The following is a 26,228-nucleotide window of genomic DNA, read 5'->3' on the forward strand; positions in this document are numbered from 1 at the left end:
TAAACAGGAGCTCTAGATCCGTGGCATATACTGCCAGGTACTGTGAGCAACACGGCACCTAATAAATAAGATCATTCTGCAGAGGCAGAGACAGCTTGTCTCAAATCACCCAGAAAGTTGAAGGGAATATGGAAACTACTGCTGAGAAAATAAATTAACAGGTATTTTGCCTTTGTCTCAATTTTTTAATGTTTGGTTTGGGTAACGGGGAAAAAAGCATCAAAGACCATATCCTCAGTTACAAGGTAATTGGAAAGAGGCCATCTTCCTACTTTTAAACACAACCTGAGGCATTTGGCATTGTGACTTACTACAAACAGTTGTATTTCTTGTGGAGGAGGGGAAGTGAGAGTGAAATTTCATCCATTGCTTACACCTTTAGAAATGGTACATGCATTTTTATTCCAACTTCCTTTCCAGGTTGTGGTACTTGGAAGATGGTGTGCAATGTGCTAAGCTTCCCTGAGCACTGGAGCTGGACAAGCTTTCACGCTCTTCCTTAGATCTGGATTTTTTTTATTCTTTCATCTGCCTTCATGATGAAATTAGGAGAGCTTTGGTTAGGGGTGGGACAAAAAAAGTTCTGCATTCAGTGAAGTTTGCTAGCTTTCTCTCATATGACCTGTATAGGACAGGTCATATTATTTATTATATATCTACTATTTAATGATCTTTAGCAGTTCTTTTTAAACTATTCATGGTAGTTAACAGGAAACACAGGGAAGGGCTCAACTGAAAGTTAGACATATAAATCCGAGACAGCCAACTCCTAATCCCTTTAGAATCAATAAAGAGTAATGGGAACTTCCAGAATGTTGTTCATATCATCATAAAATAAGCACTTAAGATCAGCCAACTTTTCCTTTTAAACCCTTGTTTCTCCTCACTGTCAATAAAGGGAGACTTGCAAAACTATTATAGCCATTTAACTGCTAGATTTCTAAAATAAGTTGAACTAGATCCTGCTCTATACATCTTGCTATTAGAAAAGAAGGGTTGAGAAAGGAGTTCAAAAGAGAGAAGTAAAGCAAAGCAAATCAAAGCAAAGATTGAAGAGGAGACAAGAGAGGAGAAGAGGCAAACTAACTTCCAGAAAAAAAAGAAAGTGATTTTTTGTCTCTGATCCTCTAGGGAATGACCCACAGAAAGTTGTCCTGATGCTTTTCCATATACTTTATTTCACATCCTTGGGACACAGGAATCCAAATAATTTTTAGTCCTTACTGGAAGTTATATACCTACAAAACAACCATAAAGGTAAATACATAGAGCATGAAAGAGCTGGAACACACATCTGGTAGCAATGGGCAAATCTTTGCTATCTGCCATCATATTTATGCTGCAGTTAGTTCAGTACCTTCAGAACCAGTCTTTAAGGGTTAAAGAGAGACTCAGAGAAATATTTGGCTCCAAAGATATATTCACAGTGGGATTAGCTGTGCTAACACCAGCAGCGTCCCCTTTCACCTGGAACCAGTGATTGTGATCATTCCATGTTGAAACTTTCAGTAACATTCTGGGACTGGTACATTCTACACAATCTTGATATTTTTGTAGTCTGACAAAGAAAAACAAGCTCAAGAAACAGTTAGCTACAAGACCATAAAATGAGTTTGCCAGTGCCTGCTGAATTATAAAGGCTTGAGGTAGATGTGACACCTACCCAGAGTTACTGGAGAAAGATTGCAGCAAACCACGAACTATGGCAATTAGTGTTGTTCCTTAAAGCAGGATGGTTGCATTCTCCCACAAACTATGGCAATTAGTGTTGTTCCTTAAAGCAGGGTGGTTGCATTCTCCTGGGAGTTTTAAGCTGGAAAAAATGTGTGGTTTGGTTCTTAAGTTCTAACAACTGCTCCTTTTAGATCTAAATGATGGCCTGAAAGCTCACACTTCAAACAGGGCAGGTAGTGAAAATTTAAACTGAATAGGTAAAATAAAAGAAAAAGGTAAAATGCCTAGCATTAATTCCATTAAAATCTTAACACAACACTAAGTCTTGAAAGAATGCTCCTGTCCCATAATAACCCTGCCTTGGAATGGCCCGGTCCCACCAAAAGCAGAATGCACAGCATTGACCTGTTTGCACTGGAACAATTTTCTGAGCAGTATCAGGAACCATCTTTTTGTTTACATATCTGAACATGAGTGAAGTCAGTAAAGAGAGATTTATCCCACACTTGCCATTTAATAATCTCACCGTGGTGTTTCTTAAAAAGGGGCAAAATTTCAGTCTGGAGAAAATTGAAAAGATGGCTCACATTTGGGCTGAAAACACACATTCTGGTTGGGTTGTGTCCAATATTCTGGGAGATCTGCAGTAAATTTTACAAAAACAGAACAAAAAAGACCAGTTTAACTGAGAATATTCTTCATTAAACTGTTTGGAACTTGTGAACAAAAAAATCTGCATCTATGAAGGGCTATTACTTCTGTAACATTTTACATTACATTGCAGATATCTTTATGCTGCTGAAAAATGGTGATATTTCCCTTTGCAAAAGTACAACAGACTGAGCTGAGATTTAAAAAAAATCCTCAGGATTGTCTAGCTATGGGAATACTAGCCTTGAGTGGAAAACATAGAATACCTGGGAGAATTACAGTTCAAGCTTTTAAAAATACATATTTTTATAAATTCCTTTGTTTAATGAGAAAAAAGAAAAAGGCAAAGATGGACCTGATGTGTCAGAGAGATCCTTACTCATTATTACTCATTATCCCCCCTACATTTGACTTAAAAAAGATTTTGATCAACTTCTCGGGGAGAATTTTACCATTTTGCAGAGACCAGGAAGGATTTGACAAACCAGAAAAAATTCATCACAAATTACTTTTGTACATATATTGTATATCATGTAAGATGATGTTTGATTTTTTCTTTGCCCAGTTTTCACTGTTCTTGATTTGTTCTCTGGAAATGATACTTTTATTTTGCTCTATCCTCCTGTTCTAGAATACTGTGTCAAGATCTAGAGTATGCAAAACAAAGGAATTTATTTGTACAAGCTACCACTTTGTCCCTTCCCTCAGCCACAGTCTAGTAGTAGGGATGAGTTTTCTGAGTAGAATAACTGGAATATATACCATTACCTGATTGAGAGTTAGTACATACACTGCTGTGTGTGACTTCTTTCAAAGCCAGGGCACTCAACAACATCTTAGCCAGGTTTCTGCCAACTTTGAGTGAATGCATAGGCTAATATCCAGCCTGAGAAAATTTGCACTCATTACAGCGTCTGTAGCTTCACTGCTCCTCTCTCATTATCTACTTCTAACTGAAAAACTGGTAGGCACACAGTGCACTCCTTCTTCAAAGTTTTTCCAGTGTCTACATTCAGAATGGTGACACAGAATGTTCAAGAAAACATCCTGGGCATCAGTCCCTTCTGTTTCAGGAGGGCTGCACTTGACAGGAAGGTCTTCGATGGATACAGCTTTCTAAAAGATTTCAAACCTCTGTTTAGGTCTTTACTAACCTAGATTGTCGCAAAGCCCAAATACCCACTACTGTCAGCTTTTAATTGTGTGTTTTCAGGTCTGAATATTGATCACCTACCTAAACAAATAAAACCTGATGTAAACCAACATTCCACTGTAATACTTACCCTTTATCCATGTCACCACCCAGTGCAGGAATGGACTGATACCAAATCTTCACAGTTTTCCCACGATTTCTTCACAACAGATTAGAATCATTGTCTTTCTTAGGGAAAGATAAGTCTACACAGTTTGAGCCCTTTTCCACAAGCCCTTTCTTTCCCCATAGTGGAAGTGAGTTTTGTGAGCACAGGGCAGAGGTGGGAGACAGGCTTTCCCATCTGTATGGTAATGGTGAGGGGTGTTATCACTAGTAACACTACTTTCCCATGTCTATCAGTTAACTGTAATGCCTTAGAAACTCCTTATGGTAGTAGCACAAATGTATTACAAAATAAAATTGAATATCTAAATATGCCTTTATGTCAGAAACTATAGAAAGAACTTCTTCACCACTAATGTGAGTGCTGAAAGCAACTTGAACTTCCTTCACAAGCTGTAGCTATGCCAGTTTTCCACAGTTAGAACTTGATGTTAACATTAATGAACCAGGACTGGGCTTTCAAAGCGATGATGATGTTTTTGTAACCCAGATGCACTTAAATAAAAAAAAGCAGAAAAGGGAAAATGTTGTGACACTAGACATATTATACAAGAAATTGAGATAATAAATCTGAACAGATATAAAATTAAATATTATTGCTTTTTACAACATATATTTGCGATAATTTACTGTTTCTAATTTGACTTACTAAAAGCATAATCATCCTAAATACAGCTTTTTAGGAATAAAATCATAGAATGTACCTTTCATGGAACACACAACTGTTGAATAAGATGAACTATCAGCTACCTACTAAAACATATTCTGTGGCTATACCACAATATTTTGTCTTTGACTATAGAATTCCAATTTGTATCTTAGCAACATGATACAGACTTTCTTGATTAAAATAAAGCACAGAAATTGGTCACATGCTTTGTCTCCCACAGATTGTGAGCTTTAACTCCATTGTTAAATATTCCATTTATTTTGGTCATAATCCCAAAAGAAACAATTTGTTCAAACTGTTCAGCCAAACACAATGTCATTTGGCAAAGCATTGATGAAAACGTTGACTCCGTAAAGCCAGTTCTCTAGAGATAATTGTTGGTACATAGCAGTAGTCCAACATCTAGAACAACACTGATTTTGAAATATGGGCAGACAGAGGCCCCACTACATCCTCCTTCAGAAACCCTGAAGTTCACCGTCTGTAACCAGCAATGTCTGACAATATACAGAATCAGGTGAACCCCCCAGGCTTAAAAACTCAAAATCAGGGTTTGCTAGAAAGAGGTATTTCTTCCCCCACGTGTTAATTTTAAGGCTGATCCCCAATCAGTATTTAGCACAATTAGGCTGCATTACAACTGTTTATGTGTTGCAGCCTGACAATGTGTGGTGAACCCAAGGCAAACATCCTATTCTAACCGTTTATTCATTCTGTCCCCATTAACATCTGCTGACTTCTGCTCCACTGTGTGCCATCAATGGAAGACACAAATATCCTGAGATGATTCTCAAAAGTGTAATCGGTCTGTATGGCAATCATTTGGTAGGTAGACTGTTAACAGCCTAACTAAAGAAATACTAAGATGAGTCATTTTAACACTGTTTTAAAGGAGATCACAGATGTTACACTGCTGGATCAAATGTATCTTCCCTACATTGACAGTTTTGTGAAGATATTGAAAAAGCTGAGCACGAGGCATGCAGGAAAATTAATTCTTTCAGTGATTTCTATTAGCAGCACATCTTATTCTGGATTCTGGAGATTTCAGATTATCATGTGGTTATTTACAACAAGAACAGATCTTGCAGAACTGCTCACAGACATGGAGTCCCTCACAGCAAGTCTAGCCTTGTGCTGCAATTCTGAAGCTTCCAGAACGGGTATATTTTACCCTCCTGTACTGGGTCCTAGTGCTGTAAAAAAACTCCCAAAGCATAAAAAACCCCCAAAACTCAACCTCACCACAGTTGCTCTTCAGCACAACTGTCTGTTGTGCTGTTTTCTTCTGAAACCCTGTGTGGTTAATTCGGCTGTCTGGAGGGGCATTATTCACAGGGGTGGTTTCTCCTGCTGGTGCTACCCAGGGGGACAGGAAGGCTGGCTAATGCCCTTGCAGCTGGCCATGCCCTCGCCTTGGTCCTGGCTCTCCTGCGTTCCCCTGCCCATGGGGCAGCTTCCAGGGCTGGAAGAAGCCAGCTGTAGCTGGCTGTACAAAACACAAAGCTCTGTTGATCCCAAATACACACGCCAGCTGTCTTTCCTGTGTGGGCTTTGGGGATGAAAGCAGCCGCTGCAGCAGCATCTGCCAGCAGCCAGGCATGGACAAGAACAGCCTTCAGGAAAGAAGGGAAAAGGAAGAGCCCAGGAGCTCCCGCCACCCCTGCTGCATCCTCCCTGCCCCCCCCCGCTTCCTCACATGAAATATTGGACACAGTATTTTACTGATCTGTTTCAACGTCAAAAGGCTCTTCGCCTTCCTCGCTGAAGATACGGCCCTATAGTTTTGCAACGCATTTCAGTATCTTTTAAAGAAATGCTTATTTTAATAAGCTGTTCACTGTATTGCTCTCCCCTAAACCCATCTTTATGTGGCAATTCTGTTTAATGAAATCCCTTCAGTCTTGTTGGAAGAATTTTATGAAATTCATTAGGAAACAGTGAAAGAGACACGTCCTTGGGCATACTCTTTTTTTTTTTTTTTTCCTGGTTTCTTGTAAGAAGTAGAAATGTGCCTTAAACTGGTGTCTTTTTCCAGCCTTTTCCCATTGCTGGGATATCAACTGTTCTACAGTCTCCATACTCTCTCCATGTTTCTTAATAAAATTTGTTACTATGATAAAAAAATTCCACTAAAAAGTAGAAACTGTTCTTGTTACTCAACTGTTCCATTACTCAGGCATCAAGATTTACATTTCAGTATTTTTTTGGAAGTACTGAATGGAGATAACTTGGGTACATTTTTAGACAAGCCTATTTACATTTACATTTTTTAAACAGTCTATCTGACATTACAAGCAACCTTTGAGAGACCGTAGCCAGAATTCCAAGGTCAGCAGCAAAAAAATCGATCTTTATCTATAAATGTGGAGACAATTGATTCTTGTACTGAAATGACTGTTTCTATTGATTTCAGATAGGGAGGAACGGACCAAGAAAAACAATCTGACTAAATTGAGCCATTAAGGGTTCAGCTCAGCCTTTTAAATTAATGTCATTATCAATTTAGATATAATTCTATTATCAAAATCTGGCCATTACTTAAAACAGTGAAAATGAGAAAGGAGTTTTAGGAATTTTAAAGTCAAATGATAAGAGTACAGACATCAACAGGTTTGAACTGGTTAAATAAATATATCTTAAATAACTGATATTACCTATATATATAAGAGAAGTATCTAGCAATCCTTTTAACATATTTTAATATGTTAAAAAAATTTACATGAAAGAATGTTATTTAAGCAAGGGATATTAAAAATACAAACATAAACCAGAATTTGAAACACAATATTTTGTTGGAATTAAAATGAGAAACTGAGGGGAACATGAGAACAATACCTCTTCAGTAAAAGCAATTTTTAAAAATATATTTAAAAAAGGATGGAGAAATCTAACAGTATAGTTTGAAGTCTAAGGACAGGATCTGGTTCATTTTTAATCTCATCTTAATCTCATTTTTAAAGCAGTTATACTCTTATTCCTGTGTACATCTATCTGTATGTGTATGCATCTTCCTATACCTCAAAAAAAATCTGACCCAAGGCAGCAGAGGTCTTCAAGAAATTTCCTGCTACAGGTCCATATGATACCCATCTCAAGAGCTGCATGCAGGCCAGAAAGTAAGAGTCACAGCATCACCCCAGGCTGATGGAGCATCCAGCCTGGGCAGACAGCATGAGAAGTCTAGCCAAAGACACGTTGTTGACCCGCCCTGGCTGCAGAGCAGCACAAGCTCACCGGCTCAGCCACCAGGAGAAACAAGGGTGGGGAAGAGGAGTTTCAGTTCTCCAGTGAGGAAGGCAGAGGGGACACAAGGGAGATGAGAGACTGTTAGGGTGAATAACAAGATGCCAAGTCAGAGGAAAACAGATCGTATTCTGTTAGTCACAGAACTGCTTGCTCACACAAGAACCCAGCAGTCTCTATCTCTGCCTACTTGTAACATATTCAAAACTATTGAAAATGAAAAAAAAAAGAGGGAAAAAAACCTGCTCAAAAATCCCAGTATGGTATGGGTCAGAGTAACATTCAGATTTTACAGCATGTACTTGCACAGAGCAATGGGAATTAAGAGGGTCAGCAGGGCTCCAAGGAATCTCCCTTGCTATTTAGTAAATACTTTTAATTCCCTAGAAGACGCTGGTAACCTTGTAATGACCTTACTAAGCCACACTCCTTGTGACTGCTTTGTAATGTTAAAATTTCTGAAGCACTAGCCAATTTTATGGATTTTAAAATCTGCAAAAGGTAGATGTGCCTCGTGTTGTTCTGAAGAGGAAACAAGGTCTTGTGGTTAATACACAAACATCAGCTTATATTTCAGAGCATCCTGAGGTATAAACTGGAATTTAGGAGAGCAGAGACTGCTCACTTCTGTCAGGAATTTACTCTGTAATCTTTAGCAAATCACTTAATCTTTCTATGCCTCCCTTTCCCGTATATAAAAGAGGGTAATACCTGCTGCAATAATAAAAGCTGTCACTTGTGTCCTCTTTTTACAAACTAAATGTCATAGAAAAGCCTCTAGTTAAACAGTTAACACCATTTATTACAAATATTTAGGAAAAGATCAATTCCCTTTCTTATTTAGAACAAAATTTCTCCAAATATTCTTATTCACTATGTCATATCTGTTAAGCAGTTTGGTTCTTTATATAAGAAGTAATCATACTGAGACCACAACTTTACCTTTTAAAAAATTAGCCTTGTAAATTTACTAGCAGTCTATTAAAGCCCAGTAAGTTTCTTACTACATTATCCTGACAGAGACAACAAGAATCAGACATAAAGCTCATAACCCTATCTGAGACTACAGCTTAGATCAGTTGGCAGATAACTTCTGAGGAAACTATGAAGGATTCATGTTTCACTGTCATACATTCAGTATGTATGACAAATGATAACAACTACATGTATGTAAATTAGGTGAAGATAAAAGTCCTATGGCTGTGGCTTTATGACCCATTATGTTCTTTGATTTTGATCCTTCTTCAGGTATTAAAATATGCTTTACCAAAACAGATTCCAACTTTGTTATTAAACAAATCAGTGGAAGAAGCTGGAAGACCTCACAAAAATGCACGATCACAAGAGACAACGAGCCAGCCTGACCGTGCAGTGACAATCTGTCACGCATCTGTGAGTCTGGATTCTGAATTGAAGACTGAGCTGTTGAATCAGAGCGACTGGAAAACCAGCCAAGGCCTAGCACTGCTCTTCCAAAGAGGGTGTGGGGCACGGTGAAAGGACTCTTGGCACTGTTCTCGAGGGGAATATTTTGGCTCATGCAAGGACTGGCTCCAACAAGCTCTGAAGGAAGCTATGCTCAGGCCTTCTCTGCAGGGGAACATATTTTATGACACGGGACCTTTGATGGGATGCTGGGTAGGACTTTTTAGAAGACGCCTGAGATAGCTGTATACCTAACTGAAGATGAATGGGGAATGTGTGACTACATCTCTCTATATGAAAAGAATAGCGGAAGTAGCTAACATGAGAAAGAACATGGAGAAAATTTCTGAGAAGATTATAAATGAGAGATAACAGAACTGGTGCATGATCCTATCTTTTTCTTAGAAAATGATAAAAAATTCTTACAAGTTAAAAGTATCTTAATTTTCTCAATTGACAGTATTTGAGCTGATATCCTGAGAGCTTGAAAAAGTAATTCCATATCAAAAGAGAGCTTTTAGAACTCCAACATTAACATCACAGAACTCAGATCACAAATTACATTTACTTTATTTAATTTAATATTACATGCATTTTAGATACTGATTCATATTGTTTAGTTGCACAGGTAATCATTCTCAATGTACAGCAATAACCATTGCTGCTATGGTGAAATTCAGTAGCATGCACTACCCACGCTCATCTGCAAAATTACTGTTTTCAGTTAAAAAAATTTAAGGTCATGGTCTCTAAATTAATATTGTACATACAGCTTAATTTTGGTTTTATGCAGATATTGCATAGTTGATGATTAGCTTCTCAAGAAAGGCAGAAATTGTGGTACCAGTATGGCTGAAGCAGATCAAGTGACTGTAGCAAACAAGAAGATTTGAAGAAGAGGCATAACTTTCAGGGTTGAAAGGTCAGCAAGTACAGCCTACAATAAAAACCAAGAAGGCTGGTTAAACTTGACATTTGAATCAGATTTCTTTAAAGCAAGTCAAGAAATCAGAAAAAGATTAAAATACTGACTACAATACTACTAACAATTAGACTCAGACTTGGCTGGAACAAATTCTGCCGAACAAATTAGGGTCCAATTGCATTATTTTTCATTCTAACATTTCAAAGAAAAATATGTATATAAACCAAGTATCTTTATTTTAGCCTTTAGCCTTACTTCAAATATACATGGCATCATGGGTGAATAAGGGGTCTAACATTTCAACTTGCTTCTAAAAATAATTGGGAATTAAGAATCCTTATCCTGTGGCTTGGCTAGTACTTGTGAAGTAAGTCCAACATAATGACTCAAATAGTCAATTTCTTCTCATGAAAGTATGTTTAAAAAAAAAAAATTCATCACAAGATCTCAAAGTTTGAAAAAAAAACAAAATACACCACCAGATTTTGGAAAAAAAAAGAAAGAAAAGTATTTTGACAAATTACTAGACATAAACAATAACAATCTTCATCTTACTGACTGAATTTTCTTCATTTCCCATGACAGTACTCACAGTGAAATTTCAGGTTCAATATTGACATAAGTAATCTTGTTAAATCTTGGAAATATGAAAAAGCACAGAAGGAACTACATTAAAACATACTGAGAAAAGAGGTACAAGCCTCTACAATATTTTAAAAATAACATAACCCACAAACACAGATCATATATAAAATTAGGAAAAAAAACAACCTAATTGTACAAAATGATTTGATAATACTGCATTTCTGTAGCAAATATACTCTTTGATTCCCTCTTACTCCAGAACAGCAGTGTTGTGTACTGCATATTCACAATTTCCTTAGTTTTTTATCTAAGGTAAGAACTTTGGCACAAAGATTTGCACTATGTACCACGTGCCATATGAAGCTTAGGTTACTCTTGTTGGCAAAGCATCAGAAACTATTTCAATCTCCTCCAAATGAAACTTATCCTTACTTCAGCTGCAGCCAGTGATGTCACCTCCATCAGGTTGACTGCTCGGAAAGCAAACACAGCAGCTGCCAGGACTGAAAGAAAATGCCCAATATTTAAGTTGCTGACCCGGTTAGGATTAATATTGTAGGTAAAATACCAATTCTTACTCCCTTAGAGTAATTATTTTGATTCTCAGGAATAATAAACAATGGATGACTGTGGCTGAGTTTCATTGGCCACTCTTCAAACCAGACAGGAAAAACACAACATTCTTTCAGAAAAGTCTGAGTGAAAAGGCTGGAGTTTAAGACGAATAGCTTTTAATTAAAAAGGACAAGGTGGTTTACAATTAGTTAATTTCTAAACAAATAATTTTAAGGTATTTAAATAGCAATATTTCATTTGTATTATGTAACATGAAAAAGTTAATTTATTTTGTATTATCTTGTATATCTCTCTACATAGCTGTCTTATACATGCAAACAGGACCAAACCATTTTCTCTTCTATTTACCTACTTTGTATTTAAAAACTGATCCAACTGAAGATACATGTCTTCTTTAGAACCCCATCTTAAACCTTGCCTAAATTCTGGGACAATATTTCCTTTATTAAAAAAACTACAAAAACTTCAAAGTCTCTTAAAAGATGGGACTTCAAAAGAAACCAGGAGAACTCTCAATTGCTGTAAGTACTAAAGCAGTACTTGCCAGAGATGAGGAACATGAATCGTGTTATTTTGTGAAAGGTGATGAACTCATTTATTGTTACCACTGAAGCTGGGAGAACATCTTGTGTTCTGTTCAGAGAGCACTTAGTGGTAAAATACCTCCCATATTTTGCTACAGATGGAGTACTTACACAATTCTAGTTTTCTAAAAGTTATACTCTGACATATATGTAATTTGCTTTCAGCATTCAAAGAGCAACTATTTTCTTCTTGTCATAAAATACACTGAAGCTTTACATAAAATACACTGAAGCCTTACATCCACCCAGACTCAACATGTTTTGTAAAAATAATTCTATATTACCAGCAAGAATTTCTAAGGAATTGTATCCCAGGATCCTGTCCCACAGAAGTAAGAGCTGATCTGTAGCTAAATAACCAGAAAATGCTCGTACCATCCATTTAAATGAAATTCGTAGCCTGCAAAAAAGTGATAAACAACAGATATTTCTGTCTCCCCTAATGATCAGACAGATCCTCTATAAACTGAAAATATTTATTATTCTTCTGCATTTCTCTTCCAGGAAGAACAGTCATTTTCCCTTGCTGCTTTAATTATCAATATTGTCCTTTGCAACAGCCATCAGAAAACTATTCGGCATCTTATTTGATAAAGTACTGATATTATTAAAATATTCTGACCGAATAATCATATTAGAGGGATCCTCACCTATTAAGACCCCAAATGTTTCATCCTTTCTGCTATTATGCTATTATGATAGGTAACGATTGTAACAGCAAGATTTTCAGGTTCTTTTGTACTTGGTGCCAAGAGTACACTACAGAATGACAGCATCTTGTTCTCTCTCCCCTTCCAGTAGCTTCTGCTGTAATTAACGTATCTCTGTGTCTTCTGTATATTTCCTATGTAAGGAAATAAGTCACTTAGCTCCACCAGATCTGACATGAATAACTGGAACTTAGCTGAATAATGCAGCTTTTCTCATAGAGCAGTTCTCTCTTTTTCTCAGAACATATAAAGAAATGCACAACTCACACAAACATTAGAAAAAGGACTCCAATTGACTTTTAAGGAAAAATAGCACATCAATGTTTGCACTTTTGAGTAATTTCCCATATATTTAAAATCAAAATACTATAGAACAGCATTTTCAGAGCAATGAATCTGCAACATCTGTAGCAAGTCAGAAGGAAGTACTTACGGCTGAGCCCCAATTTCTCGAAGGTGATAAAAGAGCTGGGGCAGATGGGTTTGTAGAAGAGTTTCAAACAGCAAACACAATGATACAATGCCCTAACGAAACAAGATCATATCCTGAATACTTACACTCATCCTGTCAAATCTGAGAAAACAGTATCAGCATGTAAGTACACATGAATTGTTAACTGAAGCAATAAAACACTATTAATGATATAACACACAGCTTAGGTAGACAGGGCACAAGCAGCTCTAATGCCTTCAGTCACTAAAGGCTTGCTCCTACAATCTTGTTTATGTATTAGGAACATAATATGTTGCGATAGTCCCTTTCAACTCTTAAGTTACTTATGGTATTTGTATGTCAAGGTCTAAGTACTTAGTGGGTTATTATAATATGACCTACTTGAAATATTTCCACCTTGATGAAATAAACCACAGTTGCACTAAAAAAACAGGATGGGAGAAAGAGTATCTGACAACTGAAAACAAAACCAGCAATAGGGGTAACTAGAAAAGAGTTAAATGCAAATATATTTTAAAATTTCTGTTACTAGTTACCATGAAAATGAATAGATTCCTGTTTGATCCATTTCTCTGCAATGACTGGGAATGCACAGCCTTGAAATGGTATATCAAGGAAAGGATTAACCAGGAAATTAATTTCTTTTAACCAGGAAACATTTTCAAGGTGTAATATAACTATTCAGCAATTTGTGAGGGAGAAAAAAAATTACTAAATTTTGTTGTTCAAAAATAGATGATAAACCAATTTCTACATTTGTTTTACATTCAAGAGAGCTGGTCTTGGTCACAAACATAACCAAATTATTTAAAGTCATCTAGTAGTGCTAAAAAGCACTTGCTGTCACACTAAGCTACTTGAGATAAAGAAACAGACATCAACATGATATCACTGAAGCAATATCTGACTAGATATTTCCCTCTACCCTGGAAAATACTTAAGTGTGCACTTACATGTTATTGATTAAAATGAAAGTGAGTATCAACTCATGTGGCTTCCGGAACCTGAGAAACCCATTACATAAAAACTTGACTCACAAAAAAAAAAAACAAACCCTTAGAAAACCGAGAACTGTACTATTATAAATTACATAATATTCTATAGCAAAGACTAACATTGATGTAGAAAACCAAAATATCAAACCTGGATTTACTTAATCATTTTTCCAAGCTTGCCTGAAATACGTTATTATATTTAAACGGATATATTTCCATCACATAGAAAATCATGTCACTGTACATCACTGTTCCATAGCAAACAGAATATCAAGTGAGTGGGTTTTAATTCCTAACGAACTTACAGAGGGATGAGAAGAGATGGAATGGAGTCTGAAGAAAAAACGCACATACATCTCACGGAATATCTGATACAATTTGGAAGGTTCATGGTACAGAAAACAAAGTGGAGCAACTGAAAGGATAAAAGAATTATAATTGACTCAACATTGTAAACTGCTAGAAGAGTTCAATGATTAAGTGCATGAAGTATGAGGAAAAAACAAGTAATTTATAGTAGCACAATTTACAAACACAATACAAAATCAATTATTTAGAAAGAAGTCTTTTATATCATTTGATGCAAACAGTTATGAAAGGAAGTACAACACATTCTAGGTAATAGTTCTATATATTTCAAGAATCTAAACTAAGTAGAACCTGCTTACTACAGTGTTTGCTTCCAAAGCAATAAGGAATACGCCTTAAGGAAACTTCTGTGGGCTGTAGGGCAATGGTATATTGAGCAGTGCAAGTTTTTGATTCAACCATCTATAACTTCCAATGTGTCCTTTGGCTAGTGACCATCTCCAAATTGGTTCCCCATTTGTAAGACTGGAATAAGTTTACTGCTTGCAAATGGATATTGTGAAAAACAAAATACAAAATATAGCTTTTGGTTGCTACAATAACCACATAAATATGACAGACTGACACAGAGACCTGTTTATTTCTTGTAAGATCTGAAAAGCATGGACATTTGGTAGTTTACAGTTTAGAAGTATTTTAGTTTATCTGATTCAAGATAAGAGTTGGCTACACTTGTAAAGCAGCAATTCTCAAGCAACAATTCTCACTTTTTTTCAATCAGTCCTTTTCTTGGTTTTGTAAAAGTCTCTCATATAGATAAATCTGTTGTATGCATATGCTGCACAGACATAATCTGATTGCTACTCCATTCATTCAATGTACGTTTCACAGACAGTTCTTCTACATACATTTCTGTAAACAGCCTTTTTATCTGTCCACTCATCGCATCTCCTGCTTCATTTTAGAGGTGCATTCGCTATGGATGACAGCTTACATTTTAATAAGCTCACAGTCTCTGTCTCTACATTCACCTTTCCTTCCAGTTTTATTTACACAAAGCTAGGGATGTGGATACATTTGTCTGCATACATACGTATATATATGCACATATATATATGTACTTTTACATATGTCTATACACAAACACACACACACAGAGGTGTATGCATTTGTGAATTCATTTTCATATATATAGATCTCAGAGAAGGTGGCTTAATAGAAAATAGTGGTGTGTATGAGAGGTGAGGTGCTAAGGTAAGGTGAGATGCTCACAGAAATGTGTATTTACGTAGGGGTAAGAAAAGCAGAGGGTGTTACTAGATTGAAGATGGAGGTGGAAGATTTGGCAGCATGCATATGTACATAAAGACCAGGAGGATAACAGAACAGTGCCTAACAGTTGACACTCTATGAGCATATGCATACAAACATGCAAAAAGGTACAGGATTTACATAAAGACCCAGATACTTCCTCCTAGCATGGAGTACACAGGATGCTCTGCTTGTCCCCAGCTACCGCACCGACAGCCTGAAGTGACACTACTGTATTTCTGCTGCCTTGTTTTCCAGCCTCCCTCCTACTCACAAGCAGCGTATTCTGAGCCCTTGCAAAAACAGAGGACAGGACAAGGGAAGCAGCTCCCACTTGGTTTGAGACACAGTTCTCAAGGGCAAAGCCAAATCCAAACATTTTGAAAAGCAGTTTCACACAGAAAAGAGCAAAAGCCCCTTAGTGAGTACCTAAGGAAGAGTTTGTAACTAAGCTGTTCACTACCTCATAGACTTAAGATTCCCTACCTGGGTTCAAATTTGTATTTCATATTTAATTGCCTGGTTTTAATGATGATGTGATCATTAAACGTTATTAATAGCAAAATGTAGCATTTTAAGTATAATCTTAAAATTTGCTTGCTCTGTGTTCCCACAAACACCTTTCATCAATCTAAGGAAAATGCTGAAAAGCTGTAACAAATAGTCTGAATTTGTTGGACTATCTCTGCCTTGTCACCTCTGAGACCTGAGGAGATTTTTCTGCTTTTTTCCTAAAAATCTTGTTGATACTTCAGTTGAGTTGTGCAGTAAAGTAGCAACCATTCTATTATTTAATCCTCCTTTAACACCTGTTGCAAGCAAGTGGATACAGTAACAGGCCTTTCACATAGTTTGGGTTTTTTTTAAGGACTCTTTTCACAGGTAACATATTCTACCCAAAGTGAAACACAAGAAAACAGCACTCTGTCAACTGTGTCCCTCTATTCACATACATTAAGATGTACAACTCAGCTGTTACCTCTCAAAGATGGAACTCCCACAAGGTAGCGAGCTGTAATGTATGTAAATAGAAACAGTTTGGAATTTTTTAAATTATATAGAACAGTCTTCATACACAGATATGTGCAAGTGGAAAAGTTGCAGAAAAATATATGTTAAATTGCAACATGATATGAAGGTTTTAAGAGTTTATGAGAGTCACACTTACCATACATAGAAAAGCCGTGAAAAGGAATTACACCTACAAAACAAAAATAATTCATTTTTGTTCTTTCATATTTCTTTTATCCATGTAAGAAAAAGATGCATTTTCCTCCCTCAGTTTCTAGATTATACTCTACCTACCACAGGAATAAAATATTTCCTTGTAATGGTACCTGCAGCCTTAGATCTAGATCTTGCAAATATTTAAGTACAGGAATTGTATCACTTACTTCAGTACAACCAACTACATGCTTAAACACATGCTATAGTTCCTGGAAAGCCAAGTAAAGCTCTGTTTCCATGAAGTTACTACATACAAGCTTTGCTGAAATTAGAACCTAATTTCAGATAAATGACAACCTGTAAATGTCATGTACTGACAAGGAGGGAGCAGGAAAAAAGGAGGCCAAGTGATTCATGTAGTACAAGAGCACTTGGCAGTTGTATGATGACAGTTCTCCTTTCCAGCTGATCTTGGATCCCATTCATTAATTTTCATATAGGACCAGTAAAAGGGAGCTGCTTTGGCAAAAGGTCATAAAGGCAGTGCTTCATGACTACAAAGCGGCAGAAAACTTCGGAGGCAAAAATGAAAGAAGAGAGAACAAAAGTATGTGTTACAACTGGCACGACTGACATGAAGAAGACATAAATACAAGGCCAGAGACACAGATGCAAGACTGGTGACATACTGTCTTGAAAGCAAGAGCAAAGAGCTGAATTTAAAATGCAAATGCAGTGCAAAACCAGGAAAAGGACTCAAGAGGCATGGATTGAAATGGTCAACATAAGAGCTGAAAAAATGATTTTAATAACTGAAATAACAGCAAAAGCAATAATAAGATTATATAGATAAGTTACATCTGAATTTTTAAAATGAACACAAATTTTGAAAGAAAAATACTTTAACGTCTGAGTACTAAAAAGCTGGGGGTCAGACAGTTTCAGAGGTGTCATTCAGATCCTCCAAGTAGTGATACAAGACTGGAATACAAGCTGCTGCACCAGAAGTTTTCCTGCTCCTTCCCACCTACATAGACAAATTCTGTATGTGAATACGAACACCAACCTGAATGTTTTTTTGGAGTAGCTTCAGTCCATCTTACTCCTTTAAATTAATGAACTTCAGAGAATAACAGCAAAACATAATTTGTAATAGAAGAAGTCAGTATGTATTTCAGGAAAAAAGCCACAAACCTGTATCTTTTCAATTTACCACTAGAGGAGGCAATAGCATAATTCTTACCATTTGGAGGATAGAAAACGGCATATTCTTCCATTCCAAGTTTTCCTGTGAATCATCAAACCACAATTAAAATATGATTAAACTGTTAAGAGGTATAGTGTTTTAAATTAAAAAGGTAGATTGTTAGTTATAATTGTAAAAATCATAATTAATTACATTATTGATCATTTTATAGTCTTTAGAACAAGCAAGAAATCCATTAGGACAGGTATAGTTTTAGATATAAACCTAATATGCAGCACCAGTAAGGAAGGATGACAAACAGCAAAACAGAGGAGGAAGATTTTAGCAATACTATCCCATAGTGATTTTATCTGGCTGTATCTTAGAAGCTCTAAAGGTGTTGCTGCAAACCTTGAAGCCAGTGAAGCTCTATGAGGGTATAAGGTTAAGGGGTAAATCTGTCATGTGGCAGACTGACCTAGGTACAGAAAAGGCGTTTAAAAACATCTAAGACCAGATAAAAAAATATTCAAGGCTTCATGAAGCCTGCAGCATAGAGAAAAGATGGGTGGTAAAACTGTGATACAACAAAAAAATACTTAAGTAACCTGTTGAATACAAAGAATTAAGTCTAGACAATCATTAATAGTACAGACTGACCATATAACTTTTTATCTTCCCTTCAAAATGAACGTTATATTAGTTAATCATATTTTAACTACAGAACCTAATAATTTAAAATCCACTATTAAAAAATAAACTATTTATTTAGAAATATAAAAGTGGTTTTAAGCATAATTACAACTAATTAAAAACTAATTATTTTAGTTTTAAAATTAGAAAGATCAACTAGAAAACGTAATTATTTATATGAAAATGTATAGAATATTCAGATATTTTTTTAGATCTCTGTAATTTGTTTACTGTATGCAGAAGAATTTAGTACAGGGAACTTCTGTCAGGTTCAATGGAATCTGGATACAAGATATTTTCCCATAGCATGAACTGACTGAATTAAACTCAAATTTACCCTGAGAAACTTTGCCTACTACCCCATGAAAATAAGCACATGTCCTGCTCAAAAAAATGGGGATGGGGATCCCATTTGGCTAAAAAAACTGGCAGAATGCAGAAGGTAAAGGTATGGGGTGGAGGGAAAGGTGACTGGATGGCTGACTAATTCAAGAAGGAAGATAAAATTAGGAATCTCTTGGTAAAGCCAAGGCAGGTGAGGATCTAAGAAGCAAGGAAAGAGTCTGGATGCAGCATGAGAATTTAGCAGAGAAGGCAAGTAAGATTGTTAAGAAAGACTCACATGAGAACTTAAATCAAAGAAAATCCAGCAGTAAGCTGACACTCTGGAAGACGCCATGCTTTACAAAAAATCAGCGTAAGTCTGCTTGGTAAAGCTCTATTCTCCCAGGCCTTTCAACAGAGCCCACGATTCTCCAGCAACATCTTCTGCTTCTGTCTACAAGTATCTGCAAAGCATACTGCTTTGGGAAGATCACATCCTACCATCACTTCCAGTCCTAAATTTATTGAGGTTGCAGAGCACAACACCATGTATTTAAATTTCTGGCTCTGATGAAGGTAGATGTTGTCAAGAGTTTACCATTATTGTCAGAGTTGTGTGTTCAATTTCTTTTGGTAAAACACTGGAGAATTATACACATAAAACTACAATAAAAGAACACTGCAATCTGGCCTTCATGTGATCAGCTTCTAAGCTGTCAGAATCAGTGCTGATGTCAACTGGACACATGAAGTATTTATAAATGTTCTTTTAAATGTAGTCTACTACATCTCTACAGTCTTTTTTTTAAAAAACTCCTTTTACCTCGTATGTATGATTTGGGTGGGGTGGCACTACTGTAAGTAAAGTGCTCCAATACAGACGTATCTCGGGAAAAACAAAGTAATACCTGTTAGAAAAGACAGCATATAAGAATCAGCTGATTTATTGGATTAACAAAGCAATGTCAAATACATTTAAAGACCTGCCTGAATTAGCACCTACTGGATGCTATTGAAGAGAACTAAAAAGGCTGGAAGCCCTTGACCGAGTTAATTTACTTTCCTGTTCAAATTTCCAGGCTTGCTTTGAACTTGCCGTGATTTTAGCTTCACATCCATTTGTTGTCAGTAAAATATCCTCATTCTCCAACCCTTTTCTTTGCCTCTCAGCAAGGGTTTATCCTCTTCTGTCACATCATTAGTGACTGTGCATGCACCTGGCTGCTTTGATGTCTATTAGCTTATTTTTCTATTCAGTTACTATGACTTGAGGAAGTCCTAGTAAGTGAATAAGCAAATGAAACATTTCCATTTTAGCATGTGTGCAGTTCTGGAAGACTGATCCTTACATTTGCTTTTGTTCCCAGGAGCTTTACAGAATGTTTGCATGATATCAATATTCTTTCAAAAAGCATAAAGTATAATTTTCACCTCATATCCAAAGTTCTGAAATGTACATTGTATTTTGTAAAATATATTTGCATTTTTTGTTTACATAAACAAAAAGCACAGCATTCACAGCAGTGGAGTATAAAATTAAACAGTGAAAGCATTCATAGGAAAAAATAATACAGTCTTGCCCTATATGCAGTTGTAAAAGTGTAATAATTAGTATTGCACTTTAAAATGTTCGTGTTTTCATGCACCATTAAGAATGTACACAAGAGGGCAGAAGTAAGACAGACTTCAACTTGCAGACTTCTTTTTTGCCTTCCTTAAACCTTCTCTACTCTTGCAGATTTTAACTGTTTGTTTTCTTTAACTGTAGCCAAGGTGAAAAGGTAGAAACATTTTAAATGGTGTTTCACTACATAATTTGTCGTGAAGAAAAATGAATGGCCTCTTCCTTCAACTAATTATTGCAAGTATTTACCAGGTAACAGCATTTGTCAAAAGGGAACATGCAAAACCAAAACACTGACATCTGAACATCCTTGCTTTTATCAGCTTTTTATGGAAGCAGGTCTTATTTTGAGACTTTTCTTCTGAATCTCCAAACTATTTCTCAGATGCAAATGTCTTTTAAAAAATAAATAAGTTCTTTATCTCAAACAGTTTAAGCTAAATATTATTTTTTGTGCAATATACAGTCATTTTTGTAGCTGCCAAAATACAGCTGACAATAACAATACACAGGCAAATGTAATGCTCTGTATATGTTAACTGAGGTGAAAGAGAAGGAACTAATCTAAGAGGGGCATTAATTATCTACTTTCATAGGGGAAAGAACGTAACTTTCATTTGAGGCCCCCTTTTTTAAGAATACAGTGTCCAGTACCAGTATCTGGAAGTCTTTAAGACTCTGCATCTTTATAAGAGATAGACTCTAGTTCAAACATAAGTTATGACTATACCTAAAATCTGGATGTTCTTTGCATGTATTCATCATGCAGGATGTAAGACTAAAGTATTCAAATTGAACCTCTGGCATGAAAAAATGAATTTAAACATGCATTAATCCACATACTATGTTTCTAATTCACAAAACGATAATGCTAAAGAAAGAAATGACACAAACCCCTTTTAGTACAGAAATGTTTGACAAACTATTGGACATTTATAATCAAAATCGAAAAAAACCCTGCGGATCTCAAAGGACTGGGAAAAAGAAGAAAAACCCAAAGCCAAAGCTTTTATCGAAAATAAATGACTATATTCAAAGTAACTGTATTCTATTTCAATACTTACAAAGAAGTAATAAAAACATGTAAACTTTGGGACAAAGAAAGCAAAGCTATTAAAGGAAATAAATGACGTAATTTCACAGTGTTCTTCCCAAAAAGAATTGCATGCTACAAAAGAGGTACTAATAATCCAAGCAAATATCCTCATTGCTATTTTACCCCCAAGTTTTCTCATTTTGATGGATGCTTTGTCTGGTAAGTAATAGACAGACAAATGCCACATTTTTCTCAGTGACTAGGAAAATTTAGAGGCAGTAAGCAGTCATGAGAAAAAAAAAAACAACAATCAAAACACAAACCCAGTGGAAGCATAGAAATAATTAATCTGGTTTAAACTAACATTTTCATTACCTATTTTATTTAGCCAATATTTAATCCCAGTTATCATATGAAATCAATAAATAATATTCCATATCAGAGTGACTCATGCTGCAGAATTTTTCCAGGGGCCATAGCACAAAATCATTTGGCATCAACGCATTTGCAAATCAGGTTGAAAGAGAAAATGATCAAGGAAAATTGATAACTTATTTCTAGAAAATAGTCTGAAGAATACCACAAAGTACCAAACAAACCTAGAGCAACTAATAGAAGCTTGAGATATTTTTTGCCTCAAAGACTTGCAGTGAAACCATCCAATTTTTCAAATATTTTTGTCGACTCTCCTTCAAATTACTAAGGATAATTCAGTCCTTTTTATGTTTTTCCTTCTGTAATCATTCTTTCAGTTAACAGAGATATATAAAAAAAAATTAAATATTCAATTGTGCCGTATATTAAGAATGATAAACAAAATCTATTTCTGATGGTATTAAATCAAAAGATTATACTGTATACTAGTTCATACTCCTTCATAGATTATAATACTGTGTCTACTGGAACTGACTAATTAATATGCCTTAGTAGTCTATATAATGAACAAAGCAGAAATAAGAATGAGATTTTCAACATCCTATGTTGAAGAGATGTTACAATAATGATCATGTTTGACCCTTAAATCAAGAAAAACTTCTACATGTAAGTATTTTAGTGAATAAACATCAATGTTTGTCATTATGTAGTCACTTCTCAAATTTTAATTCAGAAACAAATTCAGATACAGATCTGCAATTAGCTTTAAGTAAAAAAGCCTATACTTCAATGAGGTTATAATTTTAAGTATTAATGTTGAAATGCTTATTACACTAAAATATTTTCCATAGATATGATTGAATAGTATGCTTAAATAGTAATGCATATTTTTATATCTCTATGGACTAAACAGCATTAAGGACAGCTTCTTGCTTAGTTAATTTACTAGCAGTTTTACTTATTGCCATCAAAGAAAAAAAATCATTTAGTTTCATATAGCTCAAAACCAAAAAATTAAGCAATTCTAACCTAACTGATGTGACTAATGAAATTGAAAGCACTGTGGAAATGGTAAGTTTGCTGCATGACATTTATGTTGACACTGCAATCAACTATATATTAGGAAATTCAGAAATGTAATCTCCATCTATTTAAGGGCATTTGACAGGCAGTAATGAAGATAATTCTTTATAAATTAGCAGGGTTCTCCATTGCTAGAAGCAGCTTTGGATTGAGATCAGTCCTGAAAGTAACCATACATATCACTACCTTATTCAGAACCAATGTCTTCAATTTCAAAATATACCAACACAGTATCTTTTATGCTTACTGCAGTAGGTCACTGTATTTTTATAACTGAAACCCTGAATATACTTCTCAAGTCTTAATATCTCTGTAAACCACAGCTGTTCATAATTTTGTTACTGCAAAGCTGGAGAGGGGAAGAATATAGCTGACTTCATATTTTCCCATTTACTGCATTAGAAAGACATTGCGTAGAATCCTTCAGAGCATGAGCTTTAGAAGCCTGTCCTACTTAATCTGTTTAAGTGCATACGACTGTTATTCAGAAGAGAAAGTATACACAAACCAGCAAACAGATCTGTCTAGGTTACTGCTGTACTCTGCCTATACATGAAGCACAAAGGCAGCCCTTACTTCAAAGGGGATATAATCCCACTAGAGTACACTTTGTAGCTTTTCGAAGAAAAAAATAGTTACATACCTGATATAAATAATCTTCAAATACAAAATAATAGTCATCGTTGCTTGCTGTCAGCTTTACATCCTGTAATTAAAAAAGCACAGAAGTTAGCTTGAAAAGATGTATTTTGGTTTCAGACTCCCATAGAAGCTAAACTTAACACAGTGCTAGAAGACACTGTTTCACCACTGAATCATGAAAGAGCTGTAGTTGAGCATATACTCCATATTTTAAAATTAAAAAATGTTGTGGTAACTTGATAATTAAAGTATTCAGAATTGAAACCATCTAACTTTTTTCTGTTTAAAAAACAAGATGAGTGTATAAATCATCTAATCACTGTTTAGTGAATTACTTACTTTGTAAATCAGACTGTCCACTAAAAGGTCGTGCTGAATCACATTTGACTTAAGCTGTTCATAGTACAAGATATCCTGAAATTAAAAATATTATCATCATCAGACTGAGACACAACTTTATATTTAAACTAACAAAGCCAATTCTTAACTACTAAAAAATACATATAAATAGTGTTCAGCTGAAGAACCCACTGCATAATTTATGAAGCATTCTATCATGGTTTATTCTAGTTTAAGCCTTAAGCAGATATTTGAGACATTAGAAAATGACTTCTGCTTTAGAAATAATGAGAATGAAGGAATTGGTTCAAATAAGAGATCTGCATTTCCAACCTTTGGGTCTTTCTACACATAAAACATTTTCAATGCTCAAACTCATTATGCTTTTTTCCTTTGTTACCCTCTATTTGCATGCACCTCTCCATCAATAGGTTCTGTTGTATCTTCTAGTATTAGTGAGTTGCTGCAAGTATTTGATGTTAATCTGACTCTCAAAATAGTTTAAATTTGTGTAAAGATGAAATTGTACATATATTTAAAAAAATCTTGTGAAGAATATAAAGAACTCAGACCTTTTTTTAAACTCCAATTACTTCCCAATATCTACAGAACATACTACACAAAGGTGAAATGATGGGAAAGAATCAGAACAAGCACTTCTCTGCTTTTGCTTATTTTATCCCTTTCTTCTTAGAAAGAGCTTGCAAAGGAAAAAAAGAATTAAATATCACACTATCATCATGTAATTCTAAATCTCTGAATACCTCTCTGCCATTATACGATTCAACAACAGTTTCAGATTGAATAACACAGCTTCAGACAGTTTTGGAATCACTCGTTAAGATAAATCAGCAGTCCCAAAGCTCCTTCCCACTTCACAAAACTATTCTGATTTCAGTGTCCCTGTGGACACCACACAAATGCTTGCATATTCCAACATATTCTTTACATAACATTTATTCCTGATTTATTTGCAAAAAGGGTTAGTCTGGAGTAAGAATTTAAAGAGAAAATGGGAAGTAAGACAGAATTCTGAGAGGGAGAAATTTGAGGAAAAAAAAAAAATTAAGAGAAGGCCAGGCAACACTGGAAGTGTTCTTTGTATTAACCCAAAATTGAGAAGTGGTGAATGGTATACACTCAAAAAATATTAGAATTGATATATTATTAAACTAATAAGTTGAAATGAGGACAAACCCTGTGCTTATTAACCACTTATAAATACCACAGGGAAAATACTTGCATTTTTCTTTCTGAGAAATAAAAAGCAGAGGTATAAATACTGCACTATTTCTTTACAGAGAATCAGACATAAATATTTACTAAATGTAAATTTACAGTATGAATACAACACTATGTAAATATCTTTAAAGCTACAGAGAACTAACTCTATTATTAAAGTCACAATTTAGAAGTATCAATACTGTAGTCTAATTACGTGTAACACTGGCAAATGAATAATGTCTAAGGGCTTTTTTTTCCATATCAAACTACTGTATATATTAGAACAGAAGAAGCTAATACTAAAAAAACACAACAAGCCAAATTTTTTTTTCATGCTAAGCAGACAGCATGATTAACTGTTTCTGTTGCACAGTCAAGTACTCCTGCATGAAGAAAGCTACATTGAAACTCATGGCTACAAGTGTACTAGATAACGCAACTACTTATCTATTGTAACTTGGGAAAGAGATTCTTAATAACCTCATGGTTTCCCTGTTAGTATTTCCTAGTTTTCAGTTCTCTAGAACTTCCTTGAACTGCTAAAACGCTGTTTGGAAGTGGGAGATGAAAGTGGTATGAAAAAATGAGTAATCTTTTGCAACACACATATACAGCATACTTTAAATTTATATACAGAAACAAGTTTTCTTTTTAAAATACTTTCATCTGAGGTCACACAGTGGGTCCAAGCCACAAATGAACTTTATCACTAGTGTTCTGCGCTAAGCTTCTCCATTCTAAATTATCACAGACTCTTAAGACCGGTTAGGGTTGGAAGGGACCTTAAAGATCATCTAGTTACAACCCTTTGCCATGGGCAGGGACACCTTCCCTTAGACCAGGTTGCTCAAAGCCCCGTCCAGCGTGGCCTTGAACACTTACAGGGATAAAGCATACACGACTTCTTTGGTCAACCTGTTCCAGTAAATTGTTTCCAATTAGAAAGCCTTTCACTTATGTTTTACATTTGCTTACAAGAGTCCATAGATCTTCCTGTTATTATGAAAATTAAAGTCACAACTCAAAACTAATCATTTAAGTAAATGGACTTAAATGTACATCTTAACAGTCAGAATAACTTGGTATTAAGTTTAATAGCAGC

The 26,228-nt window shown here is 35.4% G+C and overlaps 1 protein-coding gene across 3 annotated transcripts in view; it reads right to left on the reverse strand.

The window, feature by feature from the left end:
- Window positions 1-9,530: 9,530 nt before the first annotated feature.
- TBC1D19 (TBC1 domain family member 19) overlaps window positions 9,531-26,228 on the reverse strand; it is a 49,453-nt gene continuing 32,755 nt past the window's right edge. For all 3 annotated transcript variants that reach the window (XM_057405591.1, XM_057405590.1, XM_057405588.1), the window contains 10 exons: window positions 23,903-23,977; window positions 23,565-23,627; window positions 19,627-19,711; window positions 17,844-17,888; window positions 16,602-16,634; window positions 14,119-14,228; window positions 12,798-12,889; window positions 11,939-12,054; window positions 10,927-10,997; window positions 9,531-9,921 (listed from right to left, as the gene is read on the reverse strand). In XM_057405591.1, coding sequence (XP_057261574.1) covers window positions 9,847-9,921; window positions 10,927-10,997; window positions 11,939-12,054; window positions 12,798-12,889; window positions 14,119-14,228; window positions 16,602-16,634; window positions 17,844-17,888; window positions 19,627-19,711; window positions 23,565-23,627; window positions 23,903-23,977 — 765 coding nt within the window. In that variant the 3' untranslated portion in view covers window positions 9,531-9,846. The remainder of the gene's footprint in view (window positions 9,922-10,926; window positions 10,998-11,938; window positions 12,055-12,797; window positions 12,890-14,118; window positions 14,229-16,601; window positions 16,635-17,843; window positions 17,889-19,626; window positions 19,712-23,564; window positions 23,628-23,902; window positions 23,978-26,228) is intronic.

This window comes from Pezoporus wallicus, unplaced genomic scaffold, assembly GCF_028554395.1.
Source record: "Pezoporus wallicus isolate ANWC-B61680 ecotype Strahan unplaced genomic scaffold, APGP_CSIRO_Pwel_v1 contig_642, whole genome shotgun sequence".
NCBI lineage: Eukaryota > Metazoa > Chordata > Aves > Psittaciformes > Psittacidae > Pezoporus > Pezoporus wallicus.